This window comes from Idiotropiscis lumnitzeri, chromosome 5, assembly GCF_059441095.1.
Source record: "Idiotropiscis lumnitzeri isolate Australia: NSW breed Sydney's pygmy pipehorse chromosome 5, RoL_Ilum_1.0, whole genome shotgun sequence".
NCBI classification, from domain to species: Eukaryota; Metazoa; Chordata; class Actinopteri; order Syngnathiformes; family Syngnathidae; genus Idiotropiscis; species Idiotropiscis lumnitzeri.
In genome coordinates, this window is record NC_142395.1 from 17,735,383 (window position 1) to 17,761,436 (window position 26,054).

General features: G+C 39.2%; 2 protein-coding genes across 7 annotated transcripts; one reads left to right on the top strand and one right to left on the bottom strand.

Moving 5' to 3' along the window:
- Positions 1-653: 653 nt before the first annotated feature.
- Positions 654-25,012, top strand: cep89 (centrosomal protein 89). 5 transcript variants are annotated; one of them, XM_088297135.1, is made up of 18 exons: positions 654-906; positions 1,300-1,406; positions 2,333-2,479; positions 2,577-2,787; positions 3,316-3,367; positions 4,045-4,137; positions 4,213-4,398; positions 4,647-4,792; positions 5,928-5,978; positions 6,539-6,622; positions 6,701-6,807; positions 7,664-7,779; positions 7,909-8,089; positions 8,731-8,886; positions 9,016-9,157; positions 12,990-13,079; positions 21,634-21,782; positions 24,078-25,012. In XM_088297135.1, the coding sequence occupies exons 1-18, from the start codon at positions 865-867 to the stop codon at positions 24,283-24,285; spliced, it is 2,268 nt and encodes a 755-aa protein (XP_088153261.1). In that variant the 5' UTR covers positions 654-864; the 3' UTR covers positions 24,286-25,012. The 5 variants fall into 5 exon arrangements, with proteins under 5 accessions (XP_088153261.1, XP_088153262.1, XP_088153265.1 ...); XM_088297136.1 differs by having other exon boundaries at positions 4,650-4,792; XM_088297139.1 differs by lacking the exon at positions 1,300-1,406 and having other exon boundaries at positions 24,078-25,011.
- On the bottom strand, positions 15,072-21,898 carry LOC148337104 (E3 ubiquitin-protein ligase RNF182). 2 transcript variants are annotated; one of them, XM_088297142.1, is made up of 2 exons: positions 21,529-21,898; positions 15,072-16,215 (listed from the first exon to the last, which is right to left on the bottom strand). In XM_088297142.1, the coding sequence occupies exons 1-2, from the start codon at positions 21,572-21,574 to the stop codon at positions 15,479-15,481; spliced, it is 783 nt and encodes a 260-aa protein (XP_088153268.1). In that variant the 5' UTR covers positions 21,575-21,898; the 3' UTR covers positions 15,072-15,478. The 2 variants fall into 2 exon arrangements, with proteins under 2 accessions (XP_088153268.1, XP_088153267.1); XM_088297141.1 differs by having other exon boundaries at positions 15,072-16,229.
- Positions 25,013-26,054: the final 1,042 nt, after the last annotated feature.

Genomic DNA, 26,054 nt, shown 5'->3' on the forward strand with positions numbered 1-26,054 from the left:
TTATTTTTTCTTGTTTTTGCCAACATGATTGAAATTGTCCAGCTGCTTATCCCCACCATTTTAACACAGAGAACCACCTGCTGTATTCATTTTTGTCAAAAACATATTTTCATAAAGTGAGGATAAGCGCTATAGAAGACTTTAGTGTTTTATAATGAAATAAATATACTAAAAATAGTTTTCTAAATACTTGTATTTAAAATGTTTGTTTTTTCACTGGTGGAAGCCATTTTGATGGATTGCTTGAATACAAAGGACGACCACGTTCTGTATTAAATAAAGTACAGAATAGGTGCGTAGTAGTTTTTAATTTAAAAGGAAATTTTAACCGGACATTGAGGTTTTTTTTTGTTTGTTTTTTACCCCCAACGCAAGGAGCTACAGTAAATACAAGTGCACCATTATGGATTGTAGGAGACTTTTGTGTATTGTTTGAAATGTATTTAACTGCATGCAATATAAGCTGGGAATCCTGTATCACGTATAGTATTATTATCATCAAAATAATCGTGGGCGATATATTTTGATAGTCGTTCGTGGGATCTTAGCCCCCTCTACCGGCAAATATAATGACTAGGCAAGCGGTTGCTAGGCAAAATCAAGTACGCCTCCAATTGGACAGAGAGGAAGAGGCGAGCCAATCAAAGCGGCGGATGAAGCGATGTGCCGTATGGACGAGAAGCGTCTCGTTACGAGGAAGCAACAAGTAGCACCCAGAAAGATTAGCATTGATTTATCCATATAAACGGTAATCGTTGCAATAAATTAACACGGAAACAATAACCATAGGCGCGTTGCACTTCACCAACGGAATGTCCGCCAGACTCCAAGTTAGAAGAATTTAGTAGACAAGCACCGTCCGCCATGTTGAAGCTGAACCTATGGAGGGAGAAAAACAAACAATTCGTGAGTTTTACTCCATTAATTGTTTGGGGGGTTTTGTATCCTTTTGTATTGACATGGTTGCATATCCAATGTTTGAGAGGGGATTGAGTAAACACGGAGCAAAGAGAGAATCGAGCAAACGAAAAACGACTTCAATCAGGAGTAACAGACTAACATTACAACAATAACGTTAGACTAAAGTTGGGCTGAGGACAAGATGGGACGGACGGCACAGGGCAGCAGAGGACATGACATAAATGTGTTATTTGTCTAACAGACTTCACTTAACTTGAACTCAGTACATGAAGAAACTCCATCACACCATTTTTGTTCCGCCACCTCCCCTCGACTCTATATGCTTTTTGTGTGTGATCTCCCGCGTGTAATTCCGTGTGTGTGCGCGTGTGCATGTAGAAACACATTGCCCATGGTTTGGTCCCCGCTGCCTCCATCGCCCCCAAAGCTGCTGTCCCTCGTACCCCGCCCCCGCGCAGCCCCGCCCCTTCCACCGAGAGACCCAGGTATCCGGAGTCGCCTCTCCTCATTTTTCCTCTCCTTCCTCTTTTTGTTTCTCATCAGTCTGCTCTTCCCGCCATCCTATTGTTCATACTGTACAGGCATTTGATTGCAATAACGTCAATGCAAACGTCTGCGCATGTCAGGACGGGGGGAAGTGAGTGTTGGGTGTGAAACGCCCTGTCTCGAGGGTAATGTGGAACAACACATACTAAAATTGGAGGTGGAAAATGGCAGTTCGGAACAGAAACATGGATGGGGGGAGGGGGGTTGAGTCTTACACAGACACAAAGACCTTATTTTTTTTTCCAGTGGTAATTTATTTACTCCAGTACTACTTGTCTGTTTATGGTAAGGTGTTTATTCAGGGAACACTTCTAGTTGTTGTACTAATATTTAGTTTTACAATATTTCTGTCTACTTCTTAACAATTGTAGTGGTACATATACATAATAGCCTACTGTAATATAACACTGTATATTTGACATAGAAAAATGAATATATGTATGAATATACATTTTATGTTCTCTTGTGAGTCACGGAAGGATTCTAAATGTCAGTTGTTTTCTTTCTGTTTTTCCATCAGATTATTTGTTCTGAAAAAAATCAACTAATATATTTTGTATTATTATGAATAACACTTAATGTTACACTACAGATGTGAGTTTTGTGTTTCTTTTCTAAAACATTAATTGCCGTCACATCCTTTTTAAAATGTCATTTTATTTTATATTGCAGATAGTAAATTGTCTGTCAGTTTGTCCTTTTTTTCCCCTGAAAAGTCTGTCATTTACCTTTCTATCCTTGTTATATATGTATTTCATTTTATTTTAAGCTGCAAATGTTAATTTTGTCAACTATTATGAAATGCGCTGTCCTAATAAAGTTGTATTGTATTGTCCGTCAAGTAGCTTGTTTTGTATGTCCGCAGATCAGCCTTAGCGGCTGCCATTTTGTCTTCTTCGCTGACCGGCCAGACATGGGTGCTCCCACCGGCCCGTCGCCGTTCCTTCTCTGAGAGCGACCAATCAGAGTCTTTGCTTTCTGAACGCAACATCAGCACTGCACTCTACACACGGTAACACACCTGCTCCATCCATAACTATTAATGCCATAAAGAGCCTAATTTTGTAATGTTTTCCCCCACTCTAACTTGCATTGACCATCTGCCATAGTGATCGATGGTCAGAAGGCTTTGTCGCTCGGCCACCTCTGTCCTCCCTTGACCACTCTGAGGAGGAGCTGCAGGAACAGCCGAGTGAGGAGGATGAGGAAGATGAAGAAGGAATGTTGGAGGAGGAAGAACATGTCTACCATACTCCGGACAGACAGAAGAAATCTTCAGACCCAGAAGCTGTACTCTATGCGTTGCCGTTAAAGCACTTGGTGAGGATCAGTACAAGTGACAAGTCTATTTACCAAATACGCATTGAATCACACTCTGTATTAAATATAACAAAGAAAGAAAAGCTCAGGAACAACAAATTGGACGGACACACGAAGGAATTGATGCCAAACTAAAGATTATGAGGCAAGTGTGTTAATATGTATTAATTTAGCATATATAATCACTGCTCTGTATTAAATAAAAAATAAGGAAAACATCATAAGTAGAAAGTACTGAAGAATACATAAAATACAAAAAAACTTTGCTCCCAGAAAATTAAAAATGCTGTGGTCTCATGGTGCATTGGGTCCCCTCACCAAACTGCCTTTGGGTGTTGAACTTTGACATTGGCAGCACTTGCGAATGAAGTGAAACCAGCCTAAGACAATGGGAGGCGGTATTTTACATAGTAAAATGCATACTGGCAACTGGGACTCCAAAGGGATCGAGTTTCAAAAGAAACGGTTTCAATTCAAAGTGACTGGAGTGAATGTTATGACAACAAAATGTTTCTCCTTGTCTTCCAGACAAGTTCGCCCAGGACAAATCCGATGTTGGCCAGCAGGGAATCTTCTCCAGGTAGGAGTCACATGTCAGACAAGATCTCCAGTTAGTTGATGCTTGTAAGTCAAGATACATCCAGCGGGAAGCATGCAAACTCACTCCCTTTGCAGAAGACAATGCAATGTTCCTGTTTGAAGTCAACATTTATTCACTATCCTGTACAGGCAAAGTCAGGGGTCCTCAATCCTGTTCCTCAAGGGCCGGTATCCTGCAGGTTTTCCAATTCTCCCAGCTGCAACACAGCTGATTCAAATGATCAGATAATCAGCAAGGTCGACAAAAGTTAGATAACGATCCTTCAGGTGTGTTGCAGCAGGGAAAGATGGAAAACGGGCAGGACACTGGCCCTCGAGGAACAGGATTGAAGACCCCTGGGCAAAGTTAACAACAGTAAAACGTACCGTAGCTTGTACCCTTTGGAGGTGTCATTTATAGATTGTCCTGAGCAGTCTGCAGAGGTTATCACTTTCCTGCATCCCAATTCTTCCTTCTGTGGAAAAAAGCCAAATGATCTTTATAATTATTGGTACTTAATTGCGGAGCGTAACACGTGTTAGTGAATTGTTTATTAAGGGAAGAACTTTAGGTGTTATATTATTAAATAAAATACAGTATATTATTATATACCAGCAAATGCCAAAGAAAAAGAAAGAATGTTTTTAAAGCATTCATATAATGATTTTTTTGGGCAGAACTCCTGAGGGAAAATGTTGTGGTTCCTCCAGCCAGCAGCAGCAAGAAAATGAAGAAAAAAGACTCCACAAAGCATAAGGAAGACACGCCCTGTAAGCATCTACAACCTCCACTTTGTTCTTCTTCTCATATCCCAAATCATTTCATGTCATCCATTTCCTGTTCAGCCACCAGCCAATCCAAAGAGCCAAAAGCACGGAGTCAGCCATCTCGTGAGGACAGTGTCCTGACTGAGGACGGGGAAGCAGTAAAGTCCCTAAAGGAAAAGAACGCCATGTTGGAGGAAAAGCTACGACACCTGGAACAGGAAGTCAGTCGCGGGCGTGTCCAGTCAATCCGGACTTCGCCTACAGGTACACGGTTTTTTCAGCCTGAAAGTACTCCATGGTCCAATAAATTTCAAACTATGTTAGAAAACCTAAACAGTGAAAACATTTCTAGTGTTGAGTCAAGAATAAAACTAATTTTACCCAAACTGTATTTAATCAATAACAAGGAATTAAAACAGTTGCGTTGATGGGTCTCAATCGACTAAATGTGGCTAGGATAGTGCCTGAAAGTGCAGTTTGATGTAAACAGTATATTTTGAATTTATTTGTAGCAGGTATGCACGCAGAGCTGCGGGATGCAAGGCAGCAGGCGCAGGAGCTAGTGGATGAAAACGACGCTCTCAAACGCTGCGTCCATCGTCTCAGTGTTGAGCTGAGTGCTTACCAGACCAAATACAGGCCGCTCAACAAGCAGGAGGTACAAACAACAACATGCACACTCTACTGACCGTCAAATTATCCATCAGTCGGTTTTCTATAGCGCTTGTCCCCGTTCGGGTCTTGGGTGAGCTGGCTCAGCTGACTGTCGCGAGAGGCATGGTACAACATGAATTGAACAAGTATGAACAATTCACTTGATTATTATTTCCGTTGATACCTCCAAGACGCCGCCACGTGTCAGTATTGCACTGCAGGTTTGCCATGTGTAATCCAAGCGTGTTGATTTGATTTTAGTGTTGAATCACAGCACATACTTGAAGTTTACTTGGCAGCTATATTGTGGCAACCGATGTTTCTCAGCAATCACAGGCTTATTTTTCTCAAGGAAGCGTGTTTAAGGAAAAAAACATGCTAAATATGAAATTTTTAGGGAAAATTAGTTCTTTGTGTGTTGGCTGCATGGTAGACGCCAGTAATGCATGACAATGTTGCACGTTGCTCCAAAATGTGCACATTTTGAAGTAACTCCTAATCTTACATGTCACTTTTATTTGTCAAGTAGTTGGACTACAGCTTTTTTTCATATACTGCTCAAAGTTACTTTGTTGAATGTATTCACGCCTACATACACTTGAGGTGAATTCATTTTACGTAGCATTGCGCAATTTATCTCCATGGTTGTATTTTACCGAGTAGCAGGAGAGAGAATTAATTGACAAGACTTAAATAAACAATACAATCTTCTCACCCGTAGTATGTCTCTCACGCACCTATGAAGAAATATAAAATACAGAAAAACACCTGATTCCTAACATCATAGTACAGACCAAAGTCACAAAGACGGATTTGCGTTTTGCTGCAAGTACAGTCACGATTTTCAGATAAGCACAAAAATGCACACTGTGTTGTCTACAGAGGTTCTGTAGCGTCATGACACTACATAAAAAAAACATGGATCGCAGCACAGTGTGCATTCAAGATTAAAGAGAAAGTCACACCAGTTTGTGGGTGATGACTCGTTTTAGAATTTCCCAATTCCCACATTCTGCATTTCATCCCTTTCAATTAATTCTAATGCATTTCAACTCAGCATCAGGTCTTCTGCAATCTCATGCACTTTCAACAGAAATTGCAATCTCTTGTTAACTGTGTTATTATGATGTGTGTTGTAGAGCTCCAGATTAAGCAGCCTACCAAAGATGGGTTCACCTCCTCCGTGGCTGGTTAGTAACAAATGAAAACTGCCTGAAGTAAGATCAGTATAATATTTTGTGGTAATTGTCGAATCGAAATCAGAAGATTAATCTTGTCACAGTCTCTCTGTCGTTGCCAAGACGACAGCGCCAGCAGTTAAAGATAGCAATGGATAAGACAGGGCACATTTCAGATGTGTTAGTGATAGCATATCTCTTGTGTTGTGGTCATAGGATGGTCGACAATGAGTAAGCCTTTTTCAAAATGGCTGGCGACTGCCTTAAAAGTCATACGAAGGGGTTGTAATTTCAGGGGATTGCATGTCAAGATTCACAATTTGATGAACAAACAATACATTTTATTCAAAGAGTAAAATGTGAATTATTTTATACATTTTATTCAAAGTCATAAAAGTCATACTTCAACAACTATGTCATATTTTATGTCTATATTTTTTTCAAGTGTTGTATTCTTTTAAAACATATTGTGTGCAATTAAATTTTTGGTGTGAATCCTTATTTGTCTTCTTGGCTGGCAACCAGTCCAGTCTGTTCCCCGTTGACATCGCTCTTTTCCTTGGATGGTATAGGTGGACATGAAGTATTTGTCTCCTCTGATGTTGGCCTACGAAGACATGTTGAATGACAAAGACGCTCTCCTGCGCTCTGCTGAGGTAAGACGCATGTGAGCATCAGAGTAAAACCAAGGGGTTTAATCCAGGATGACAGCAGAATGTGATTGATTGCCACAGGAGGAGGTGAAGAAGCTTCGGGTGCACGTGGAGGAGGTGGTGAAAGAAAATGAGATGTTTCACCGTCAATTGGCCAAGAAGACTGGAGGCCTCAGCCAGGAGGAATGGTGAATACAACACACAACCTCATGCATTTATTTTTCTCATGACGTTGTTGTTCTATATCAGATTTTATATCAGGAATGGGCAACTTGATGGGCAATCACCACTATGTGGTATACATGCCTTAGTTGGTTTTATACTAAAACATGAGTAGGTTTAATAATTTTGTGGAGATTTGGATTGACATGCAGGACAAACAGTACCGCAATAATATTCAAATATTGAGTTGATATTTGTGAAAATTGCACAAGAAGCGATATTGCACTTCATGTTGGATCAGTGTTCATCAGTTTTGTGTGATTCCTTGAATGGGGATTTTTTTTTTATGCAAGGGCTCACTTGCATACAGTATGAGGTTAATTTATTGTTTGATTTAAAACCTTTGTTGTTGTGTTCCGATAGTTTATCTTTTATATATGCAATAAAAATTGTATTATTGGAAAATAACTACATTAAGAGCATGCATTTTGTACATATTTTGGCCCTATTTAAAAGTGGCATTATTGGTTTACATCTGGTGATGTGAATGAAAAATTGTGCCCCCCCCACCCCTCCAGCATTTAAATTGCCCATCCCTGATTTAGACAATATTCAATGAGTTGATGCATTTTTTTATGAGATTATATTATAAAAGAAGATTAAATGATGAGCGGAGATGGGAGGTGGAGGAAAGATGAACTTGCACGTGAAAGGTGGAGAGCAAGAGATTATGATAATTATATTATATATTATACATGACAACAACATTACAGATATGATAGTTTAAGATTTGAAATGGTTAGTAAGAAAACGAAATGTGTTCAAGGATGAGATAGAGATTATGTGAACTTCATAAGGGAGTGTGTACTTGTGTGTTTGCAGCCATCAAGTGCAGCAGCAGGCCATGCTGGTGCTGCAAGAGAATCAGCTGCTGATTGAGCAACTGGAGGCTCTGAACGGCAAGAACGAGGCCGAGCACAGCAAACGTCTGTCTGAAGGTCTACAAAGTCTATGATCCACCATCCATCCCTCCACCCCTCTACCCATATAGCCATCATATATCCATGCATCTGTCATCCATCCTTCTATCTTCCCATCCATCAATATCCACATTTTTCACCTTGCAGTGTCTCGGGCGTCAAAGCAGCTGATGCTGCTTGAGGCAGAAAACCAGCGTTTGCAGGAGGAAGTGGACGAGAGTAGAAGAGAGGCACGCCAAAGTGAAAGAGAGGGGCTCACTCTGAGGACCCGCCTCAAGGACGCCGTCACCTGGGAGGAGCACTGCAGCATTGCTGGGAAGCTCAGGCGGTACAGCGTTTCATTAGAATTAGAATTAGAAGGAATCGCAACTCTTCACTTTTCCACTTTGTATTGTGTTGTAGGCTTAGTCCAAAATTCAATAAATTCATTTTCACCCTCTAAAGTCAACACATAGCATTCTGTGATGGCAACAGAATTGTATTTATGTATTTTTCATCATTTTTAATTTTTCAAAGTTACAATGTGTTTACAGCCTTCTCTATTGTACCGTTAAGTTGACCTCAGGTGTGTTCTGTTTTCCACATCTTAATTGTCGTCAACTTGTGTTAAATTCAGTTGATTGGCCATGATTTGGAAAGGCAGACCCGTCTACTTAAGGTCCCAAAGTTAACAGTGACTGTCAGAACACAAACCGAGTTCGAAGTCAAAGGAATTGACTGTAGACGTCCAAAACAAGATTGTGCAACGGTACAGGAAAAAAATCTGCTGCTTTCAAATAAACATTTTCCAGATGCACTATAAATGTAATGATAATGTGCAGTATAATAAGTGTTCATATTGCATTGATCCGATTTATTTACTGATTGATTGTATTTATTTAATTGTATCCCTTTAACTGTGCATTGGGTGTGGTATCCTTTCCCATGCAGCTCTAAATTCCATTTTCTGTTTTTTATTACTCTTTTCAGGCAGCTGGAGGAGGCGCAGCGTCGGAACAGAAGTGAGGAGGACGATGCACATGTCCTCCGCCATCAGAATCAAAGTTTGCGAGCGGACAAAGTTGAACTGATGGCGGCTGTGGAGAGGGTGCAAGCGGAGTTGGAGAGCAGCAGACAAGCCAACAGGTAAAGTTAGTAGTTTTAGCAGGATATCCACCCATCTAGCCATGGATAAGCGGATCAGATAATGGATGGATAGATGATTTTTCTTTCCTCTCACAATGACTCATTCCTTTGTATGCCCACCAATTGCAGGAGGATGGAGAGGCGTCTGAGTGTGCTGAAGCAGCAGAAGAACGAGTGTGTGCTGAAGGAGGGCAAGACGCGTACTTACCTGGAAGCTGTTGTTTCCGTGGCGGACCGCATCTCGCAGGAACGTGACCAACTTGTACACATGGTACGAGATGACTATGCAAAACGTGTTGCGGTCAGTGGTTGATGAGGTAGTAATGTGTACCATCCAAAAAAGGACGGCCTGGTACCCTGCATGTTGTGATGCTAGTTGGCTGCATGTTTGCATGACTCGCTTTCCAGTTAGAGTTTAACGTTTTATGTTCCCACACAGGCAACTATAAACCTCGAAAGTGACAGGAAAACATTTGAACCGTCGTGTAGTTTGACCTTACGCAAGACAAACATTTTGCAGGCAATAAGTTCACAGCTCACTTTTTAGATTTTTGTGTAGTAGTGGCAGCCTCATCACTGATTTTTAAATTTTGAAGAGGAAAAGAAGGGTCATCATATTTTAACCCAGTTTTACCGGACAATTTTAATTGTTTTACAGTTTATTATTAACAGCAGGTCTGTGACTTATTTTAGACTTCCATTTCATGATTGTTAATTGTTAATCTACTTTCAGGGGACGTTGCACAATTCTTCTGCATTTTAAAACCATTTCCTGACATTCTTTGGTCAACAATGGATAAAGAATTGCCTCCCACTCAACAACTACTTTTCAAATGCTACTCGTAATCCGCTGTTTCATGCAAATGCAAAGTATGGCTAATATTTAGCAACTTTTTTAGCCTACCCGAACATGTGGCACTTATCAGAAGCCAAGACTGGGAAAAAGACAAAAAGAAGCTAAAACATTAAACACTTTTGGCTACTGCTAACGTCTGCAGGTCTTCTCCTAACCGAGCTGCCCGCCGAAACTCAGTGTATGGGTGAGATTGTGTAATTTGCAAAATCTTTGTTTCAAATTTTCATCGTATTTTCATTATTGGGTGTTGTGTCGAATTTTGAGAGGAAAAAATGAATGAAAATCGAAGTGAAGAGCAGTGAATACTTTCTTTTTCAGGAAAGAGCACAAAGAATGTGCAGCCACGGTGGATAGGAGCAGTGTAGCCTCAGAATTGGGACAAAGGTTAGCCTCAGTCAGCAGCCGAGGTACATTGACTTGAAGAACACATGCAGGTAGACTTCATATCACGTTAATAGGTTGTTATGACAGCAGCTATGTGGGGGTTGACTTAATTTGTTGCACTCATCCGCGAGGATGCGTCTCTGTCACATTGATGTTCTGCATCTGCAAGACAATGGCTGAGCCCCCTTCGTCCACCCTTGGCTTGATTTGTTTTGGTTTTCAAGCACACTCCAACAGCGCATTTATATAGCTAAGCAGCGAGGTGAGATAAGAGACTTGCTTGAATACTCGCCGACAATTGCCTACTTAGCCTCACTGAACTGATTTTGATAATACAAAACCCCGCTCTGAACGATTATTTCCGTCTGCGGAGTGTTTTGGTCTGATTCACTATACACCACTTTACAATTGCATATTCCATAGGTTGGCCATACTTGCTATTATACATACGCATAATGAGTCAAATATTTGTTGACATTTATGATTTTCCGCCCAAGCTCAAAACAGAATCACTACCGCCACAATAATAGGTCAGGATCATCTTGCAGAGACATCTGATGGTCGGGCCTTTGCTGACTTTGAGCTGATCAAAATTTGCCCAATTCTCGTTATGTGTGTACCAGATTTAAACAGATTTTTAAAATGTCTTTACTAACTTTGATTGGGAAGAATGGGAAAACAAATTTAGCCCAATTGTCGGTATGCTGTAGCCAACATGTAAATCACCAATTTTTGGTATCAAATCCCAATGTTTTCCGTTGACAATAGCAATAAAAACGTTGGGTACAGTTTGCTGTGCAGATCTTCGTGGAGTCCCTGTCCCTTTGTGCCAAGTGTTTTGCTGTCGAACACTAGACTGTCGTGTGTGCATGATCACGACACTCTCAAATGTCAACACGCTCAGACTTTTAAAAAGCGTCAGCTCGTCTTGTGTAGAAGGTCAGCCTGACACACGCCAGCCCAGATGGAGCATAATAGGAGCCAATTTGTGCATGCGCCAGTGCTAAAAGTGTGTTGTTGCTTGTTATCCGAGTTGTGCACACAGATGGCTTTAGGCTATTAGAGGCATAATTTTCGCAACATATGTCTGTTATCGTCGAGGTGCAAGTAGACAACTTTACTATGCAGCGGTTTAGATTTGACATTTTTTTCCAAAGAGGTTATAGACCAAGCTCCAGAGCGAATATTAAAGATTCACGAATTATGGATGCACCCGCTAAAAATGTTTATTGCCTCCACATTTGCCTTAAGATACAAGTGGAACCGTCGCATTGCTGATTTTTGGTTTTCATCTTTAGTTCACATTGGTTTTCTTTGTCCCCACAGCCAAAGAATACATCATTTGTGTTGCTAGGTTACATGGAGACTAGAGTAAATGCTATTAGGCTTCTGTGTATTTTTATACAGTACAATATTGAGTGCAGTTTTTCTTAGGAAAAAACATTTTTAAAAAATGTTTGCAGTTTTCTGTGAGTGACTGCAACAAACAAATTGTCTTTCCATGCATTTTAATTTGGAAAGATTATTTGAGATATGAGTGTACATGTGTGGTTACAGAACTAGATCAACTCATGTTTTAAGGCACCCTAAATCCTACGTAAGCCCCAAACTATGATCACAAATCCAATCAATCATTTCAAGCTTATCTTAGTAAAAAATGCCTTACTGATGATTTTAATAGGGGAAAAATGCACCAAAAGTGGAGGATACTGTTGGGTGTGTTGCTGCTTTGTAACCCATAAAAATCACAAGTACTACTTTCCTAATAGCCATTATGATGTTTTTGACTCACTAATAGATACATAGTATCAACAACGATTCTGGGATTATGGCTTTACAGAATAATTGCAAAAATATGTGAATGAAAAGATAGCACAAGTAGGTGAGTTCATGAATGGTAATTCTAGAACAGTGGTGGGCAAACTTTTTGACTTGCCCGCCTCAATGGGATCCAAAATTTGGGCATAGCAAATAAATAAGCACACACAAATAAATGAACTACCCAATTTACTTACAGTGTGCACTGAGGGCAACGCCTTTCAAATATAAAATTGCTCTCATCTTGGTAGAATGTTTGTGTCTGTGAATATGCAAGATGCATTGTTTACACACCTGTTCATACAAGTCCTTTCCTTGTGGTTTCCCCTTCAGCTACTCCATGCTCAAAAGCTACTCAATTATCACAAAACTGTCAGTTTCTCTACTTTTTCTGTTATTTGTGGTAATAAATGTTAATTATTTAACTATTGTTTACGATATAAAATGTGACTAACAACATCTTTTTTCAATAAGTTAAACCAACTGAGTAAAAATAAATGTGTGACATATTACAATTAATAAACAATAATACAAATAATAAATTATTGCAAACTCTAGTGCGAAGCAAAGTTCTTTGCAATGAACAACGCAAGGAACAAAGTTAAACTGTAATACAAGAAACAAAGATAAATAATTATCTTCGTTCCTTGACTGAACTTCACCACCGCTACAATCTACTTTTTATAGTGGATTTATTTGGCATGGCGGCAAGCAAATTTTGCTCATTTCCAGACCCCGAAATGTATTTTTAGCGTGTGTTGGCATGCGGGAGTGAAAGACGTCATCGCCAGACAAGAATTTTGGCTTTTGTCTCTGATGATCACTGTGCAACTAATGGCAAAATGTGGGCATTGTAAGGATAAGACGACATGATTGAATGAATTAAAAAACATTTTTTTTTTTTTTTTTAGTTGGACAATTTCTTCAGGCCGGATTAAAAAGCTGCAGCCCGTAGTTTGCCCATGTCTGTCCTAGAACCGACAGACTGTCACTATCTCCTTCAAGCTTCAGTTGATGTTTTGTTCCTCTTCCTTCTCCTCCACAGGCCTCCATACTCCAGCAGGAAAAACAAGGATTCATCAGTAGCATCCTGAGTGGCACCGTCCGATTTGGGAAGTTGGAGGAGCGCGTCAAGGTGAGTTGCTCTCCAGCAGGGATGCTATGCATTACGGCCTGTAGACGGAGCTTTTACATGCGCAAGGGTCCTTCAGGATTTAGTGCTTTCACCTTTCTCCCCTTCCCCTTGTTCACTTTTTTTTTTTTCCATTTTAGTTAATTTATAGAGAATATAATAAAATAAAACATGATTAGTAAAATATATCATTTGACATGTATTTAATGTTAATTTATTAAAGTTTTAAAATTAATTGATTTGAAAAAAAACAAACAAAAAACATTTGTATTTATTTCAGTAAGTCAGTGGTTCCCTAACTGTTTTTGCAGTGCCTCCCATTTGGGGATGAAATTATTCAGAGGTCCTCGATGACTGGACGAAGGCCAGACACGCACAATCAGAGCAGTGAAAGGAAACATTAGCTGTTTGTTATACAGGCTACTGACTCCAATTAAGGATCATTAGCATCCGCTTGCCTGTAATTACCGCGCTGGCACACCACGACTTTGCAATGAGAACCGCAATTTAGTTTGCCTTCATCTTTCAATAAGCATTACTTACATGAAGCCTATCTGCACATTCAACAATTGAACTTGAGAGCAGATTAGTGGAATATGTGGTTTCGAAGGCAAAGCTGGGTTAGAAAGCAAAGCAATCAAAGCAGCCTCGCAAGACTTTTTCAAGAAAGGCTAAGTGCCACTTAGTCACACTGACGTCATTTTCGCCAGAGCCAAGACAATGATTGTGAGTGTGTCATTAGTCAAAAGGACAAAATGTGAAGAGACACTTTCAAGGCTACTACAGAGTCGCAAGTTTGTTGTCAAAATGGTGAAACCTTTGTGCCGAAAATGTCAAATAACTCAACTTTTAACTTTACACAACCTTGTATGTATGAAGTGTGTATGTATTTGTTTGTTCAGCAGCTCTTTGGTAGTTACTTTGGATCGCCGTACACAGTGACAGCTTGGCCGTTGCCCGCTGGATCTCGCCTTCGACCCAGAAATGTAATTTGGCCGATCCATCTGTGACATTGCAATGCGATTCACCTGTGATTCTAATATTGAATAGCAGCAAAACTAATGTCTGAGATTTGATCATTCCTGAAACATTCTGTCACATTGCTTGGTTTGTTGGCTGTTTATTAGTTGGATTCTTGATTAGTTAGTCGATTGGTTGTTCACTTGGTTGGTTTGTTCGTTTGTTAGTTGGTCAGCTAGTTGGCTTTGAACTTGTTTGGTTGTTCACTTGGTTCGCGAGTTTGTTGTTCAATTTGTTCATCTGAGTTGAATTTAGTGGTTAGACAATTAATTGTTCAAGTTGTTGGTTAGGTGGTTAGTTGGTTGTTTACTTGTTTATTTGGTTGGCTATGTAATCAGCTGGACTGGTTGTTAGTTCAGCAGTTGCCTGTTCAGTCTGTTAGTCAGCTGATTGTTTACTTATTCGGTTAGTTGGTAACATAATTACTGGTAGATGAATTGTGTGTTAGTTGTTCATCAAGTGAGTTCAGTTAGTAGTTGGTCAGTTAGCATTTTTTGGTTGGTTGGTTAGTTGTTTACTTGGTTGGTCAGTTTGTTATTTACTTGGGTGGTTAGTTTGCTGCATTACTATTTAGTTGGTTAGTCTTTGAGTTTAGTAGTTGGTTGGTCATTTTGTCTGTGTGGTTGGTTCTTTACTTGGTCGGTCAGTTGGTTAGTTAGCTGTTTAGTAAATTGCTGAGTTAGCTGGTTGTTTAGAAAGCTGGTTACTTTTTAGTAGGTTAGTTTGTTTGAGACTTTAGTAGTTAATTTATGGTTCAGTTGGATCAGTTGATAACGTGGTTGGTCAGTTACATAGTAAATTGGTTGTTTAATTTCTTGCTAATTTGTCTCTTAATTGGTTCTTTGGTCAGATATTTTTTTTTTTGAAAAAGATTTATTTTGACACCCGTTCATTAAATGTTTACATGCTCGAAAATACACTTGGCAAATGGCAAACAGCCACAACGTTGCAGTATGAAGCGGATTCGTGGACATGTATGGAAAAAAAATCCTCGGTTTATTTAGTCAACAGGCTGTAGTTATTAGCAGGTACACAGAAACGCAAGGAAATCAGATGAGTTAATAATGAAAAAAAAAAAACACTTACCCATAGATTAAAATTAACTTAAGCATTACACAGAAGGGCTTGACCACCACAGTGATTTTCCTGAAAATGCAGCATCTTAATAGGAACTTTCATAATCATTCGGTAAATCACATTCACCATGTCATCAACACTGTTCCAGAAAATAATATTCGTTATCATTGTATATGCTTCAACTATTGTGTGTAAATACACATGGATTCTATTAAGTTGGAACTCTAAGACCTGCCTCTAAATGCACAAACACTACACGGGTATTCATGTCTTCATCCATATCACCGGTTTTGCTTGTTCGGTGTTCATCCCCTGGAGGAGCAGTCGCACATGCCTTGGCACAAGCACTGGCAGAAGCCGTAGACCAGACACACCGTCAAACTGGATGGCACCAAACTGACGCACACAATGCCAAGAGTCACCCTCTGGATCACCAACAAGTAAATCCCAAGAGGCAGGGAGCCAAAGTACAAGAAGCCCAGCAGCCACACCAGGATGCGTGGGACATGATTGCAGAATTTGGTCAGGGAGTCCTGGTCTGCCTGCCCATTGGAACCCACCGACAGTGATTCCACGTTGCGCTCCAAGTCAGAGCTGTTGTGACTCGGGAAGCCCTGCGACTCCCTCTGCACATCCATGATGGTGATGAAGAGGCAGTTGGATGAGTCGCGTGACGGGCTGGAGGAGAAGAAACTCTTTGGGGAGAGGACCACTTCCTGGTTGTGGTCCAAGCTCCAGGACTTGTTGCAAAGCTTTAGGCGGGACATGATATTGGCGTCGTCGGGCAGCGCGGATACCTCGTAATCGCCGATCTGGGTTTGGTGGCGACAAAACGGGCAGCAAATGCAGCCTGCGCCGTCAGCAATGTAGAGGATCTTGACCAGGCAACGGGCGCACACCCGATGGAGGCAGTCCAGAAGTTTGGGTCGGCGGTTGTTTGCATTGTAGCGCTGGTAGCAGATTTTACATTCTAACTCCTCGGACGAAGGGCGCTCTTTTTCCTCCAACTCAGCCCGAGGGCAACTCATCTTCCAGTCGCGCTCTGAAGCAGACAGACTGAGGATCAATGATAACAATTTTTGTAGGGTTAGGATCAGAGTTACGTGTTAGGTGTTAGGGTTATGGATCAGTGTCATGTGTAGACATTTTGACGGACTGGCATAGAAACAAAAGTAAATTAAAAAAACTATGCTCGAGTTAGCATTAGGTGCCTACCAAAATCCTCGCATGAGTCCTTTTTCTTTTTGCCTTTGTCTTTCAAAAACATCCATTTTATCCTGTCCACAAATTTTCCATAGTTTTCATCTGGACTAGGACTTCTGCTTATGGGTCTGTCGTAACTTTAAACGTTTCGATTTTCCTATAAACAAAACAAGTACTTTTAGCCTGCAATGTCTCCAGATAAAAGCTATCGAGTCACTTCATCGCTCGATCACCCTTAGTAGAACTGATTGATACTTTGGCATTCATTGCCTTTTTTATTTACCAAAGAAGCTTTTAAAGTACCAGAACACTCCCAAGACTTAATCGAGAGGTGCCCTTTTCTTCCACACTCCCAGGACTTAATGGATAGGTCCCCTTTTCTTCCATTATCCAAAACCACATGCACTTCAGACCATACTTGCTTCACCTAGCAGCCAAGACCACAGTTATCATTGTAACCTGCATCAATCCAAGCAAACTTGTCTTGACTTGTAATGGGTTTCCCATCACTGTTGCCTCTCCAAGGGATTGATAGTCATGTCTTATTGTAGACACTTGCATGATTGTGCTCCTATGACTGTCATTTGCAATGCTCGTGAAAGCCATTTCCACTGACTGGAAGAGTCACCAAGACAATGAAAAGAGCACTTAGAGTGAAACCACAGCGTTGGCCATTAAATACTGTTAAGAATCCTGGTTATTGCATACTTGTGCGCCACTATGGACCAAGGTTATTTTCGTGAACGAAAACTCACGAAATTACTAAAAATATCCAAAACTTTGAAAAAAAAAATTAAAGAAATTCAATATGTACAAAAATGCTTTTGAAAACTTGAAAATGAACTAGAACTACATTTTACGTTTTCAAAACTAACAAAGCTACAATAGCGGCCAAAGTGTACTTTGTTTTCATCTTTGCCAATGAATTTAATAAATGAGCCGTTTGGGGTTGTATTTCATTCATGGATGGTTGTTTTCACAATGTTTTTAAAACATTATCTTTGGTGCGTTTTCTTTTCTACACAATATTTACTGTGATGGCCTTTTAATCTTGTACACCATAGACAACATTAAAAAACGAATAAAAACTCAACTAAAACAAAGCATTTTCAACTAAACTAAAACTAACAAGTTTGCTCAGAAACATCATAATTATAACTAATTACAAACAACAACAAGAACAAAAAAAAAAAAACCTTGCAAATTAACTGTAATGAAAATTCCCAAACTATTATAACCCTGCTAATGACCTGGATTTGTTGTTGGATTGGAGTTGCTGTGGCAGGTGATTTATTAAAAATATTTTCCAGTTGTATAAAAGGCCACTGGGGGTTAATTAGCCTAAGAGGAGTTAGACTGTTACCGAAAGAAGCCAGAGTGAGTCTGATGCAGTTTGTTGCTTGATATAAAGCAAGTTGTATACACGTACTATGCGAGTGACCTTGAGCAGCTGGAAAAGATGGTTATGGACTATTTATACGCAGTAAACCCAGCTATTCATGGGGGCGAGGTCCCGAGTACTGCTGCAGATATAAAAAAATGTAAAAATATTGATGCCCCCTCTAAACATATTTATATTTGCTTATTTAGTTGTGCAAACTGCCATTTTCAACATTAATTTTAAAAATAAATTCAGATTTTATGGTTAATCTGCCAGTCTCTGGCCTTGAACTGGAAGGCAGGATACAATTTGGAAATGTAAATATCATCACCTCAACTCCTTCCTTGCTGCATGCTTGATCAGAATTTAAGGCCATGCACGGAAAACAATTAGTGTTTGAGCATGATTGTTTACCCCAAGTAAAAGTGCTTCCTCTGCCTTTGTCTCAAATGGTGACCACCGTTGTTTACCAAGTGAGCACGGAACATTTGGTGCATATTGCAGTCCCGGTCCTTGTAACCTTAACAGCCTCCAAAACCAAACAATAAGATTCCATTCATTTTATATCGCGCTTATCTTCATGCAAGTTGGAGCCTCTGAGAGCTGACTTTGAGCGAAAAAGCAGGATGCACTCAGTTGCAGGCCCATCAAATTCTTCATTATTTTATGACTTTTGACATCAGTACCAAGTTAGTCAAACCACACCAAGTCACATAAACAAGAACGAGTCTCACTAACCTCTAGTGTAATTTTCTTTTGTAACGGTTCTGATTTCACAAAGGAAAACGCCGAAGAAAAATGGGAAAAACATGTGACCCGAATTTTGAGCAGAGCTAGTTCTAAGGCCAATAATGATGACCTGACTGAACTGTGTAATACCTTGATGGTGGTCTGTGAATTATAATAGCTACCCAGTAGCACTCAATCAACCAAAAATTAACCATTGTTAACCGTAAAAGGTAAAAACTGTCTATCTTGTCTATGTTTTCCTTGCTGACAGAATATCGTCTTCTCTTAATGACACTTGAGGGAGGACACAAACCTCCTGCGGAGCAGAAGGGCAAACGCTCGCTTGTTCCTGATTTTTCCAGTATGACTACAGACCGTGAAAGCGAGGCGTCACGATCCTTCAGAGAGGTGTCAGAGACGTTACGTTTGAGACCGCTGCTTCATTTGGAATCAGTGAAAATTAGATCCAACAATAAGCCAAAAGACCACTTTTATTCTCATTGAATTGATTTCTTGTTTCACTTTCGTGTCTTTTTGCATGTTTGAAGTCTTTGGTGCTTTGAACCTCCGGCCATATCTCTAATTATGTTAAAAAGATTCAAAGATGCTGCTGCTGTTAATGAAATAGATCAGTGCATCACCGAGTGGATAATGGACTGATCCTATCAGCATGAATCCATTGAGCTTGTTTCACTAATCATAAACAACAATGCTGATGGCAACGAGTTGCTCAAGACTTTGTATGCTGATATGGATTACTTTCAAAAATGTGTAAAAAAAAAAAAAAAAAAAGAATTATATTTGAGTATTAGCATTCATAATATGCAGGGAATGTAAAGTTCAAAGCCACCTAATGGCATACGATCCGAAAATTGGACCAAAACTTTGAAACTTTTTCATCTCATGTTTTCATTATCCATTGTTCAGTTCAACTTAGTTCACAATAAGCAGCAGTTTGGCAAATACTGAGCGATTAATTGAAAAGAGACTCTGGGCGGGCCAGATGTATAGTTTGCAGAGATCTGCTTTACATTATTATACTTCTCCCAGTGGCCAAGGCGGGCACACCAGAAGGAACAGCACAATGAATTGGATTGCAGCATTAAATTGTCATGCACAAATTGTTCTATACATTTTATTTAATTATGTTATTAATGTGTTTAATAAACTACAATATTATTTTTGAAAAAAATTCAAAACACAATTTTTGCTCTTTTTTTTGGAGAGGGGCAGGAATTAGTTAATTGCTTGGCCATTCATTTCAATGGGGAAAGATTTGTGATAGGAGTGTTTTGAATTACAACTGTGGTCATCAAACTACTATTTCAAGGCGACACTCTATTCACTAATAGGTTGCTTACAAAAGACTGACTTTGTTACTTAGTTTCACACTTATTTTTTTTTTTTGGGGGGGGGGTACACACAATAAAAAGTCAATTTTCCCGATTATGTTGCCTTCACTGTAAATACTGTGATTCATATCAACAGAGTAAATTCAGGTGTTAGTGGTTGCCACTTATACAAAGAAGTTGGAATAACGTCATTCAGCAGAGTGAGAGCAAAGAAACTCGTCTTTATAAGCTGTCATCCTGAGGGGGAAAAAGAAACAAAAAATAATTGACATTTTCACCACTTTTGCAGCAGGCAATTATCTTTTTGTCTGGTGGAAAGCCGGCCTGAAGAACAGCACGGACAAAAGTCGATAAGCTCAGCTGTGAAACGTACAATAGAAGGCCATTTTGGTTTTAATGTGCCTTTTTTTTTTCTGACATTTTGGGTGATTTCATAAGTGTTGTACCAGAACAAACTCATCCTAGAGAATTTGCCACCAAATTGCAATCGAGTATACCAAACAGTGACGCTAAATTGCAAAGTTGTGACTTTTCTTCGTGGGGCTGTCAGTGGGGCAAAATTAAGAAAGAATAAAAATAACAAATGATGAGATTCCATGTGGCACAGTGAGTGAGTGGTTAGCACATCTGCCTCACAGTTTCGACGTACAGGCTTTAAATTTTAAATGTGTCCTTCCAATATGAAATTTGCATTTTCTACCCTGTGCTTGCCTGGGTTTTCTCTTCCTTCCACATTTCAAAAATGTGTGTTAGGCACATTGCACATTTTTTGCGGGTTGAAGACATCGCTTCATTCCTAACTGCACATTGTAGGTTAGAAATGGGCCAAGTTATCATCATATCATATCATCGATCTGAAACCAGATAACTTTTTACAGTTGGTTTAAGTCAGCAAAATGGCAACAGCATCCATTTGTCTGGATTTGAATTCCTAAAAAATTAAATAGAATTAATTAAATAATTGAAAAAAGTTTCATTTGCCTGGCCCCAATTATGGGCCCTCTTATGTTTATGAACTGTTTGTCTTTAAATATTTTTTGGTATATCTTTTTTTTTTTCTTAACGCATTTAAATCCACCCATTGCTTTATTACGTTTTTTATTTTCCTAGATTCAAGCACAGTTTCAAGCATGCATAATGTAAATGTTTGAACTGCATAAATCTTGCAACAGCTTACGATAATAAGTACAGGCATATTTTAAGAATAAAACCTCTGCCTGGATAATACCATTGCGATACTTTGATATTATCGTCAATACTATTGCACAGGGCTTTGGTCTGAACATAAAAGAGTTTTGGTGAGTTTTTCAATCAATAACAGAGCATAGATTGCCAAAAAAAGCCATGGCGAATATGCTAAGTCAGCTGAAATAGGCTCCGGGGCACCCTCGACTCTACCGGGGTGAGGACAAGTTCACTATTAAATGGATTGATGGATACGTTTTCAATAGGATGCTTGTTCCCTAATTACAGCTTTAACAAACATACAAAATGCAAAACGTCATGTTCAAAATAATCACTACTTAGACGCATCATCATTATTTCAACTTGCTTGAGGCAGTTGGTGAATATAACCTGTTTGAACTTAGCGTGCGTGCATGCGTATGTGTGCGCGTGTGTGTGTGTGTCTGAGTGCTGTACATCTGTTGCTACAGTGCGTCTGCACATAACACCACACCACACCACTCACCTCGCTTCAGCGCTGTTGCTGCTACGTCGTCCTCCTCCATGTGCATCCACCTCCCTCATGGCAGCCCCCTCTCTCTCTTTCTGGTTGTCTCGCTCTCTGTCTCAGGTGTACCGCAGGCTGGCGTCCAGCCGACTGGCGGCACTGGAGGAGGCGGCGGCGGGCAAGGCGGCCTCTCACCGCCGGGATATGGTCCACCTGCAGAGGCTGCTGGGAGAGCGGCAGCAGGCGGAGGAGAGGCTGCTGCAGTCCAAACGGTAGGAGGAGGAGGAAGAAAGGCAACAAATGGGGAGAGGGAGGAGCGATTGATGCAGTGGAGAAAAGAGGAGATGGTTGCTGAGGGAGGAGGATGCAGGAGAGGGTGGTGGAGAGAGTGAGGCAGAGAGTGATGCACTTGACAGTGTTAGATGGGAGAAAGGAGGAGGAAAGGGAGGAGATAAGACAGTTCAAGCAGTATTTGGAGGGAAAGAAGGCGAGATGAAGGAAGGAAGGAAGATAAGGGGGGAAGGGGAGTAGGGTGGTGAGAGGGAGAGTTTTATTTTTATAAAAAATTATCATACAATATTTTGGGGGAAAGGTCATTACAATATGGCCATAAAAGTGTTTTTATGGTTTAATAATAATCAAAATGGCATTAAATCATAAAAGAGAAATAAATCCTCATGAAATAGTTTTTTTTTTTAAATATTGTCATATGGAACAAGAGGATGAGGGAGTGATGAAGGAAAGGGCGGTAGAAGGAATAAGAGGAAGAGATAAATGCATTCTATCTTGTTGGAGGGGATAAATCAGAGGGCAGGGTGAAGGAGAAAAGAAAAGGGAGGAGCAAGTAAAAGGCAAAATGGAAGATGGAGAAGAGAGAAGCTGAGGATGAAGGAAGGGAGGTGGATAGACAGACGCTGGAGAGTGAGTGGAAGAGCGAGTGATTCCGCTGATGGTGTTGAGGGGAACAAGAGAAGGGAAAAGAAATATAGAATAAATTATAAAATGGGGGAGCAGAATAGGAAAAAGTCCATTAATAGAAGATGGAAGGAGAGGAGGTGAAGGAATAAAGGTGAGAGAATTGAGGAAGAAAGGGAGGGACAGGAGGAGGGGAAGGAGTGAGTGTCGGACTTGGTAACTTTGAAGTGGAGAAAGGGAGCATGAAAAAGGAGAAATTGAAGGTGCAGAGCTGAGCTAAAGGATGGGAAGGAGAAACTGCTGCAATTTTCAGGAGAGGGAAGCAAAAAAGGGAGGAGTGCAAAAAACACTTAAAAAGACATCATGATATAAGAAAAATGTCATTTTATTAGGGATACAATCGTAAATTAATGAATAATTGTATCATTTAGAAATAAATTGTATGAGTAAAGGCCAAAGTTATTTTTTTTGACAAAAATGAACAAAAAAACTAAAATAGAAAAAATATTCTAATGAAATAACAATGAAAATGATAAAAAAAAAAACTATAAAACTAAATTTTAACTAATTGAAACAACACCTTTACAAAACTTATTAAAACTAATTGGAATTAAAGCGAAAATGTCCATCATTTTTGTCTTTGTCAAGTAATTCAATACACGAGCCTTTGGGGTTGATTCTTAATGTATTTATTACAATATTATAGCACGACTGTGAGCCGAAAGAAGAGAAGGTCGAACAGTCATCTGGGAGTTGTTCTCCTCTTAATGTTTGTGGCACAGAGACGACATCATCAACGACCAGCCAATAAAAAATAGCCAGCAGATGATGTCCCTCTGAGGCGAGTTTACGTGTGGCTTTGGCTCGAATGGCTCACCTGCTCATTTAACTCAGCCTGAAACGCAACGCTAGGTTCCTTTTTTTGGTTCATATATATTCGGTATATACAAAAAATGATTACACCGCACAATGTGGTTCAGTACTTCTCAATATTAATTCAAGCCACAAATCCTATTAAGAAGTTGGCAACTTGCCAAACAAGGCATCCTAGTTTTATTATAATTATGTCGCCTGCATGCATGCCTACATCTCACTTTAGAAACTGTAAGTCTGTGGACTGTTAAAATTGTGAATTCTACCCTTGTATAATCATCATGTTTTTAAATATTTTTGTTAGATTTTAACTACAAAATATTTGCGGTGGTCATTTTTTTAATCTTGCACACAAGTAAAACATTTGGGGGAAAAAAACAATACTAAAACTAAATTAAAAACAGAGCCACTCTGAAAACTAATTAAAACTAAATAAGTTTGAAAAACAAAATTCAAAAAAGAAATAAAAATTAATTATAATTAAAATTCCAAAACTATAATAACCCTGGTAGAGGCGTCGTATTTTTCCATTAAAAAAGCATGACAATGGAATGAATAACGGTATGAATGATTATTGTGAAACACAAAATGTTGGACGTGTGATCCATGAAAATGTTTAATAAAATTGAGAGAAAAAAAAAAGATCCACAACCATAGTTTTCCATGGATACATCGCAAAACCGAGTAAATATCTGTCACGGTTGAAAAAAAAAAAAAAAAAAAGCAATAGTACATGTAGGCAAGATTTGAATTCAATTGTGTGACTTTGTCTTGTTCAGAGAGGTGGAGGAGGAGCTGGAGGTGGTGTGGCAGGCGGCCACAAGGGAGAACCAGCAAATCAAGGAGACTATCTGGCAATTCGGGCCCACCGGCAACATCCTCCAGCGGGCCTTGACTGACGCCGTCTCCCCCGACTGTTCACCAAGCTCCCTCAACACACAGGAGTCTCATGAGAAGACAAGACAAGACCTGGATTTCTACAGCTAGAAGAGGCCGCCACGCAGGCATCCTTTCTAATTTTTTATATGTGATACTGAAAAATACCTTCACACTGTCCTTTTATCGTTAATGCTTGCATTAGTATTCTAATAGTAACTACCAGAAGACTGCATATTCTCAGTTGAGCTATTTAATGGATGCCCGGACATTGAGACACGGCCATGGAGCCGTTTTCTGCACGATGTGGATGTCAGTCTAATCTGTCCAACACAATTCCTACTCTTATCCTCCGTGAGCCGCCTCTGAAAAAGGAGGGCGGCTCTGCTGGCTCAAGTCACCTGTGTATCTAGAAAAAGAGGCCTAATCTAACATTACAGAACAGAACCTTTCCAAGTAGCTGGTCAATCTTCCACGGTGTGTTTTGTGTTTACATTCACAATCAAAACACCTTCTTTTCTAACTTTATAGCAGTTAGATTATCTGTTGGATGAACGCACCTCAGAACATCTTTGTACAGCAGTGGCAGTAAAGGTTGCAATATCATTACAGTGGAGACAAACTGGTGCATTTCTTAATATTTTTTGTGTCTATCTGGTCCTCAGGAGCATGGCAACATCTACTGTCAACTTAAGTCTCATCAGATCAAATTCAAGTCATCCAAAAGCATTTTAATGATTGAGTGGGAAAGTACTCTTTTTAGAATAAAAAAAAAAAAGATTGACAGAAATAATCAACATATTAAGTGGGGGTAAAATAGTTTTTCCAGGACAAAATGATTAGGTTCAGTAAAAATGTGTGATTTTAGTGGAATGGGAATGATATGAAGAAAAGGGTATTTTAAAGGATAAAATCAGACAACTATGAGTTAAACAATGGCCAAATGGTTCTGAACTGACCTAGCTGGTTAAATAAAGATAAATAAAATTTGTGTAATTTTAAAAAGTCAAGTAAAATGTGTTGTTTTAACAAATAAAGAAGGAAACATTTGAGAAAATTAATTTTTCAAAATTTTTTTATTTATACTTATATATGTGTTATTATAATTGTATTAAGAGTAGTGGTAGGATAAGAAAAAAAATGAATATGCAATATGTTCAATCATTTTATACATTTTGAGTCAGAATTTGTAAAAAAAAAAAAAATTATAATAATGATAAAAAAATGCAATACTATATGTGTAACAAAATTTATTTTATGACAAAAATTTAATAATTTTTCCAGGAGGAAATCATAAATTTATCCAAGTAAAAATGTGTGATTTTGCTCATAGAAAAGCCTTTAAGTTTATGAGAACAAAAAGTTTGTTTAAATAAAAACATCACTCAAGAAAAATGTAATTCTTCATAAATCATTAAAGGAAAAAAAATAAATATGTGGAATAAAAATACATACTACTCGGAAATCATGAAACAGTTGCAATTTTGAGGACAAATTACAAATGTGTGCGTTAAAAAAATCTTGTTAAAAGAAAACACTTTTAATATTTCAAGAATAAAATTCATAAATATAAATCTATGGTAATAACATTCACAGACAGAAAATGGATATAGACATTATAGACACAATTTTTCAGGATGTCAAAGTCATCAAGTTGTCATTTCATGAGAAAAACTGACAAGTGTTTTAAGAAATTAGAATATGAGCAGATGTTCTTTTGTCTTTTATGTTTTCATTTGGTGTCCAACTCCACAAAGTCAAATGTTTTGAGTGAAGTGATTCCAAAAGAATGCGCTGTGTGCGTGCGTGCGTGCATGCCTGTGTTTATGTTTGTGTGTGAGAGAGAGAGAGAGAGAGAGAGAGAGAGAGAGAGAGAGAGA